Source organism: Mastomys coucha, unplaced genomic scaffold (assembly GCF_008632895.1).
Source record: "Mastomys coucha isolate ucsf_1 unplaced genomic scaffold, UCSF_Mcou_1 pScaffold17, whole genome shotgun sequence".
Taxonomy (NCBI): Eukaryota; Metazoa; Chordata; class Mammalia; order Rodentia; family Muridae; genus Mastomys; species Mastomys coucha.
In genome coordinates, this window is record NW_022196899.1 from 5,938,559 (window position 1) to 5,947,223 (window position 8,665).

At 42.3% G+C, this 8,665-nt stretch overlaps 1 protein-coding gene across 3 annotated transcripts in view; it reads right to left on the minus strand.

The window, feature by feature from the left end:
• The window catches only part of Fabp12 (fatty acid binding protein 12), an 8,617-nt gene extending 2,953 nt beyond the window's left edge, over positions 1-5,664 (minus strand). The window contains exons 1-3 of one of the 3 annotated variants that reach the window (XM_031376241.1): positions 5,532-5,664; positions 3,731-3,851; positions 1,531-1,703 (exon numbers count right to left, since the gene is read on the minus strand). In XM_031376241.1, the coding sequence (XP_031232101.1) occupies positions 1,531-1,703; positions 3,731-3,803 (246 nt within the window). In that variant the 5' untranslated portion in view covers positions 3,804-3,851; positions 5,532-5,664. Of the gene's footprint in view, positions 1-1,530; positions 1,704-3,730; positions 3,887-5,432 lie in introns of all 3 variants that reach the window. The other 2 variants (XM_031376243.1, XM_031376244.1) reach the window with 2 other exon arrangements.
• Positions 5,665-8,665: the final 3,001 nt, after the last annotated feature.

The following is an 8,665-nucleotide window of genomic DNA, read 5'->3' on the forward strand; positions in this document are numbered from 1 at the left end:
TCTGTCTCTCTCTCTCTCTCTCTCTCTCACACACACACACACACACACACACACACACACAAACACACTCAACCCTCCTCATCTTCACCCCAACACTTCATATGTATTCTGAGTTACAAATAATTCTCCATTGTTTTTGGCCATTAAGAACCTTAAGCTCATTTGTTACAGGGTCATAACCTCATTGATATCAGCGAATATAAGTCGTGTTCATTGTAAAATTCTATGTGCAATGTTGCAGGAAATATTAAAAAAGATCACTCCACAAACTCTCTTGCCCCGCCAGTACCAGCCGGCCACATCACTATGTCCTGGCGGGCTCCTGCTATTTTCTCCCAGCTAGGAAGATCATCTTGCTTACAGGCAACACTCCCCACACCCCACAACAGTCATCTAGCGCCTAGTTACCCCGGAAGAAACATGACTCTTAAGGCTTAATTATCCAATCAGGTTTACATACCAATAAGATCACGATTTACAAGATGCCAATACAATAATTTCAGAGCCAAATGAGAAAGATAATGCTTTAACCCAATTATTCTAACCTTGGGAAGACCTTAGCTACCTGTAGCTGTTTAAAACCACACGGGTCTGGATCGTCTTCCTCTTCACCTGTCTCTATGATGATTTCTCCTGCTTCTCTCTGACCTCTGACCTCCTCGCCCTAAGCTTCTAGCTCCGCCTCCCTAGTCCTGTGCAGTCACAGACCTGTCACTGCCCTAATGTGATTGGACAAATAAAATGCTGAAACGGTGCAAAGCCCACAGAATGACCGGGAGTATGGCTCTGCAAACGTGGTCCACTGAGCGTCGGCGCCAGACTCAGTGCCTTGTGTGCATTTTCAGGTGCCCACCAAAGAATTGTATTCTCCCACCCAGGGGCAAATGTACACAGGCCAACTTCACAGGGCCTAGAGCCACCTGAGAGGAATCTTAAGGAGGAATTATCTTGATCAGGTTGGCCTGTTGGTATGTCTAGGGGGTTGCCCTGATGCTCAACTGATGTAGGAAGCCCCAGCCTCCCCGTTCCCACCCTTGTAAGGTACAATTCTCTGTGCTGAGAAATACCTGGGCTGGGGGAGGCTGAACAGTCTAAGGAGAAGAAAACCCACTACAGAAGAAAACAGGCAAGGATGTGTTGGTTTTTCTCTGCTCTTGATGGTGGTTATGATGTGACAGCTGCCTGACTTCCTGCCTTGACTCCCCGAAATGATGGACCCGGACATGGAACTGTGAGTCAAATAAACCCTTCTTCTCTAAGTTTCTTCTTGTCGGGGTGTTTATTTAGCTCATTGGCAGAAATGAAACTAGAACAAGTAATAAAATACATCTCCCACCTCCAAGGGATAAAAACACAAGAATCCAAAGAGTCGTAATGTCTATTTGCCTTCAAGATCTTCCAGCTTAGTGTTTAGGCGAAAATTCGTCTAGGAGACTCTTAAAATGTATGTTGGTTGTTAGATTCCCTAGTACAATATCTCTAATTAACCTCTGTGTGCAGGGTCGCTGAAGGTCTGGGGTAAGGCCTCACCTTGCTTTTGCGGCCACGTGGTGTGATTTCCTCAAACTCCTCTCCCAGCTTGAAGGACATCTCCTTGTTTTTGAAGATGCTCCTGGTTTTGATGGTGATCAGATCTCCGGCCCTGCTAATGGTCACGGTGGGCTTTGCCAGACAGCCCAGTTTCCTGCTGGCTCTTCCTACTCCTGGGAGGTCACAGACGAATACTTACACCTGGTGTTCATTTCAAGGACACCTTCTATTCTCACAATTCTTTCCCTAGGAGGAGGATCCTGCAGTAGGCAGGCTTCATGCTATATGAGTTCAAATATCTATTATTCTTGTATTTATTTATTTGCCTGTAGTGTGCGTACGTGTGTTTGGGTTGTGTTTACTTATTTGTGCGCATACACAGTGTGTGCGTTATGCAGTGTGTGCGTATGTGATGTGTGCATATGCAGTGTGCGCGTATGCAGTGTGTGCGTATGCAGTGTGTGCATTATGCAGTGTGTGCGTATGCAGTGTGCGCATACACAGTGTGTGCGTATGCAGTGTGTGCATATGTGTGTTTGAGTTGTTTGCTCTCTAGTACACTTTTTAATGTTATATATTTTATTATTTAAAAATTGCAAATAAATAAAAACATTATACACCAAAACTTTCCAGACACAAAGTTTTATTCAACTCAGCACTACATATTTTATTGCAGCAAAATACTCATCAGACAAATTTACCATTAAATGTGCAATAATTGGCATTATATGCATTATAATGTTGCACAGCCAACTCTCTATAGATAGAGTCTTAAACATATAATCAGCTCATTGAATATATTGGCATTCACCTTTCCTCTCTTCTTATAGTTATGTCTTGAAGATTTTAACATCAGTAAATAAAGATTTTTTTTTCTGCGTGTGCATCATCTTCTATGAGATGCACATACCAAAGTTCATTTTTTTCTATCGGCATTGAAGACTGATACGTTTCTATTTTTGTTGTTACAAATCATGGTTCAGTGAATTGCCTTGTGCATACAGTTTTTGGTAGACCATGTATGAATGCTTTCAATAGAAACAGAATTCCATGGGGAACAACGTAGAGTCTAGCAGGTGACTTGGGGGAACATTGCAATGTGTTTCTCCTGTTTCCTGCTGGTTTATAAGCACGGCATAGATACGGTTGGATAAGAGCTTCCAAATTACTCCTGTCCTAATTCAAAGAGCCTGTGGCTATTACCTTACCTGCCGAGGGGACTCTAAGGAGATTATCCTGGATGGTGCAAGAACGCTCTGTGATCACGCTATGCCCATAAGAGAAGGAAAGAATTGGAAGAGATGGCTCAGAGGGAAAGAAAAGCCTTGTGATCTAAATCCAACACCACATGGGAGAAATAAAAAAAAAAACAAGATTCCACAGGTATGTCCTCTGATCTCTACACTGCACCATAACACATATATACACACACATACACACACACGCACACACACATACACACACACATACACACATGCACACACATACATACACACGCACACACATGCACACACATATACACACACATGCACATACACATACACACACATACACACATGCACATACATACACACATACACACACATGCACATACACACATACACACACATGCACACACATGCACACACACACATGCACACACACATTGTGTTTACATACAATAATAACTAATAATAAAAATATTTTTTAAAGGAAAAAGATATTAGACTAAGAAAGATAAGAGAGATATTAGACTATAGAAGGGAAAAAAGCAGAGGGAACATGATAGCAAGGGTAGTGCTAGGGTCACACCCCAAGGAAAGCCAATAGTCATCAGAGGCAAGAAAATAAAGTCCCTAAACATTAGAGCCAGTGTCTATAAAAAGTTACTATTTTAAAGTATGTCTTTATTATAAGTTATTTACAAAAGTAGTTTTCTGTTTAATAAACGGTATATATGCATTTAGTCTCAATGGGTCCATGGAGACTTTACCAACCTCAATCTAATTTACACAGAGCTGTATTTTGGTAATGAATCAACATTTTTTTTTCTATGTGAAATTAGAGGGACCAGATGACTCTTATTTCACACACGTCACATGTCACCAAAGTATCTTTCATGCTGGATATAATGTATGCATAAACATGGTTCCCTGCTGCATATAATATACACATAAACATGGCTCATACTGGATGTAATATACACATAAACATGGCTTACCCAATTCCTTCATGTAGTTTTCAAAATTTTCACAAGAAACCGATTTCCATGTTCCTTGAAACTGGTCCACCATTGCGTCTCAATGAAAACTGTTTCATATGGATGTGTGCACTGGTATTCTCTGAAATGGGTTTGGAACATGTTCTTAATACAACTCTGAATATAGAAAACAGGAAGAAGACCAGGAGGAAAATTATCTTATACCACAAGACTCCTGTGCCCAGGTCTTTGTCTCCCCAGAGGTGATTTGTAAGAAAAAGCCACCAGGCTGGCTGACTGGTGGTTTTATATTCTTTTATATTCTTCTTGATACTTTAAACTAAAAGACAGGGAGTATGCAAACACGGTACCTAACATTTGAAATTTTTGTAGTCAGGGGCCAGGCAGTGGTGGCAAACATCTTTAGTCCCAGCACTTGGGAAGCCCAGACAGGAGGATCTCTGAGTTTCAAGACCCTGTCTTGAAAACCTTCACCATAAAAAAAATGGTAGTCCTGGTCAGAAGCATGATTTTATGCTGCTGAGCAAAAGATTAACAAATGTGATAGGAAGACGACTTTCCCAGGCGTGGGGTCCCAGCTCTTGTCAGCTGGTCTTGCTCCCACAGCTCCAGACACTGTCAGTAGCTTCTTGTTTAGAGTGGCTTCTCTTCTTTTCAACCTTGAGTGTAACACTCTACTATCTACAAGTACTTGCACTGGCTCAAAATTTGTGACCAGAAGTAGGAGGGGAACCATACCAACTAGAGGGCAGGACTCCAAGCAGAAATCTGAAGGGCAGACTCAGCCTTCTGTGCCACCGTCCTCTGCAGACTGCCTGGGGGGTTCTAAGCAGTGCTGTCGTCTAATGTTGGTGTATGGACATTAAGAAAGGTGGCTTTTACAAAATTCCTTAAGACAGAAAAAGTGGCACAGCTTCTGTTATCCCCATTAAAAGGTTCAGTTTCCAAAACCCTCATCGACTGTGAAGATAATTAACCAGGTCAACTGTTTTTCTAACAATTATTCAACAAACCCAAATGGAGCACCTGGTGTTACATGCCTAAGAGGACCAAGAGACGATATGTATAGTCCTGACTAAGTACCCCAGCTATTGTGATAAAGAGAAAATATTTTGGTTGGATTCTTCTTTCTGAAGCTAGGCAACCTGACATCATGGTTTATTTATGTTAATGTATAAATATTGTAAGGTTATGAGCACTGCATACAGTAGCCATGAGTAAGAAATGACCAGGTGGTGCTCAAATAGAAGGCATTAAAATTCCCATGAAGAACATGCTACTACCCACGTTAGGTGCATATCGTCCCTCCACCGTAAGGACATAGCTCCTTGTGTGCTGAAACTTCCCTGAACAAGACGCCACAGGGGAATGATGTTGCTCTGTGGCTGGCAACTTAGGTTTTTCCGAAGACTGAACCAGGTCACAGAGTTCAGGCTAACTTCTGTCTCTAAGCACCTGACTCCTCTATTTATTAGTCTACCCGCTACTACATCTGTATTCCTGTCCCAAGCCACTGTTCTCTCCACATGAAATAGGTGACAGATACACCCCTTTGTCCATGGAAACAATTTCCCCTCCCTTACGTCTTAAGCCCCTTCCCACTGCCAAAGTAATAAACGATTGACCATTATAACTCGCCCCAACACTGAACTAGCTAGCACAGAAAGCATGTACGGACACACACTCTTTAATTGGCTTCTACCTGTCTCCATATTTTCCTAGGTCCCATCTGAGGGTGGGGGCTTCTGGGATTGTGATAAGTGACGTAGGAGTCTGGGCTACTTGTTGACGACGAGGTTACCTTGTGACTTTGGAAGTTACTAAGTTTGGTCTCGGATGCACAGTTAACTTATGGTGGCCTGCTGCCCAGGTCAGTCTTATGATGGACTGCTGCTGCTGGGCCTGTGAGGGTGATGACTCTGTGGACCTAAAGAACCCACATCATAATGGATAGTTCCATCCCTGCTGACTCCTCTACTTCAGAATTCCATTGCTACTTGACTCCATAACACGGGAAATTTTTTTATTAAAAAGCAATATGTGAGCCGGGCGGTGGTGGCGCACGCCTTTAATCCCAGCACTTGGGAAACTGAGGCAGGCGTATTTCTAAGTTCGAGGCCAGCCTGGTCTACAGAGTGAGTTCCAGGACAGCCAAGGCTACACAGAGAAACCCTGACCCTGTCTCGGAAAAAAAAAAAAAAAAGCAATATATGTCTCTGTTGCTAATGGTGTGACCTAGCCTTAAAACATCAGAAGTCTATCATGTAATGTCCCATACACACACTGGCACACTGGGCAATACTGTTTTTTTTTTTTTTCTGTTACTATAACCCAGCATCAGAGAAATTGTCAATCATGGCTCAACTTGTTCCTGTATCCCCAACGTTTGCAGCTTGTCTTCATGAATGCTGCTCCACTCAAAGCAAGAAGACTTTCATCTGCTGCATAGTCTGGGGAACATTATAGATTATATCAATACCTCGAATCCAAGGTTTCTATAGATTTGTTAGTAGTAGAGACAAAATACTGTAATTTGTATTTTGGAGAGATGAACTTAAGTGGCCTTGACTAAGCTGGACACCTCAGTCTACAAAAGGAGAAGAACCCTCAATACTGACCATTTTTGAGATTTATTTTTTGACGCTGTGTGTGTGTCCATGTGTGTGGCTAGGTGCACATGAGTGCAGGTGCCCTCTGGGGCCAGAGTTGCTGGGTCCATCTGGAGGGTGAGTGGTTGTGAGCATAGGTGCTAGGATCCAAACTCAGAGAAGTATATTTGTCTAACCACTGAGCCACCTCTTGAGCCTCAGAATTATATTTTGTTGTTTGGTTTTTCTTTGATGGAGGTTTGCTTTTGTTTTTGCTTGACACAAGCAAGGTCTCACTATATAACCCTGATGTCTGAAAATACCAATGTAGACCAGACGGGCCTTGAATGCACAGAAATCCCACTGGGATTCAAGGATATGCCACCACACCCAGCTCTGAATGTTAACCCCCTACACTCTGAATTGCACATTGGTCTTACCAATACCTTTAGCATGTTAGCCTCTTGCTCATTCCTTCTGACACATAAGGTGACGTGTGTGTGCGTGCGTGTGTGTGTTTGTGTGTGTCTCAGACATCTACATCCTTCCATCTCCCCTGGCTATTTCACAACAGCAGAGGTTAACACAGCCTTGGAACGAAGGTGCAGACACATACCGTCTGCTCCATAAGAATGCAGATTGTGATTATCTTTTCCAGTCTCCCTGGGCTGGGACGCAGAATGACTAATCACTGTCCGCAGCTATGCAGCTATGCAGTGAGGACGTGTTCATCTGTGCTAGGGAAATACAAACCCATCAGGCGCAGCCAGCCGTAGCTTTGTATAATCCGAATTTGCAGAACACTATGGTCGCCCTCCAGGATGTATGTGGCTTATGTAGCAAGCTAGCAGAGTGGATTAAATAAAGATATGTGCTGGACACTGCTTTCTACGTTTTAGGCCAGCTACAGAGTGGCACGAACCTCTATCACTTGTCTCCATCACCATCACTAAGCGCAATTTTAATCTGGGTTCTGCTAGGAGTGAATCGTGGAGTCTTAAATACAATAGGCAGACACGCCACCATTGAGCTACACTCCAAATCCCCCAAACACGACATCATTTGATATACTATTATTACCAGATTTGGAAAGCAGGTGAGATTGGGGAGATGCTGGACTGTGTCCCCCCACCCCCCATTGAGGAAATTATATTCTTGGCTTTGGGCAGTAAAGGGCTGCCACCTCTTCCCTCCTTCCTTCAGACTCTCTCCATTCCCTTTACTGTCAATGGGCCAAACCCATGCAACCCTGGAAGAGCAACTGAAACTTAGTGGCTCTGCAGTCCCTCCCATCGGTGCATTTCTAATCACCTCATAAATGATGTAGCACCTGGACTCAGGGGACATACTCATTTGATTTTACACACACACACACACACACACACAGACATGCACGCGCACACACACACCCTTTCTATAGAAGGATACAGGTACTACGCAGATGTACATTAGAGCTTAAAACTACTGCAAAGAAGATGATTACCATGCCAGAGTTCTCAGCTTTTTGTCACACTGAATTTCATCTAAACCTAAGGAAGGATTGTAGAGCTGGGCAAAGCACAATAGGCACTTTAGTGCCTGCAGAACGAAAGGTCCACGCTCAGTTTTTCCTTTCACGGGGGGAACTTGAAGGAAGCACACAAAATTCTTCCTGAAGAATTTGAAACTGTGCTAAATCGACCCATGCTTTCATATGGATGTCTAACAACATGGCATGAACCTGTAGAATAGGTATTTTTATTGCCCAATTTGTATTGAATTATTGGTTTTTAACATTCATAATATCAAACAATCTTATCAATAGAAAACATTTTTATTTTTAACTTTTAAACTATATTGAAACAGGCATTCATTCCTCAAATAGTCACATTTGGATTCTTCCTTTTAAACATTCATGAGTGGGAATTAAGAGCAGGATATCAGTTTATCATATTCCACAGGATGTAAGACTCCCAAACCATATACATTTTCAGACATAAATAACATCAAAACTGTAGAGGGGCGGGGAGGAGAAAGAATTCGAGAAAAATATCATTTTCTTCCTCTTGCTTGGAGTAGATGTCTATTTATAAGACAGGGATCCTATGGAACACCTGTAAGGTCTACCAGCAGTGAGTGGTATTTGGAAAATTATGATTATTTATTCTGCATCAGATTTCTACATTTTCACTGCCATTTCTATAAAAATGTATGGCTGTTCTTTAAACAATTGAGGGGGTTATAATTACATCATTTCCCTCTTCCTTTTCCTCTTTCCAAATCTTTTTTTTTTGTACCCTCACTTCTTCTTTATTCATTCACTATTGTTACAAATGTAGGTGTGCATGTTCCTAAATACATAAATTCA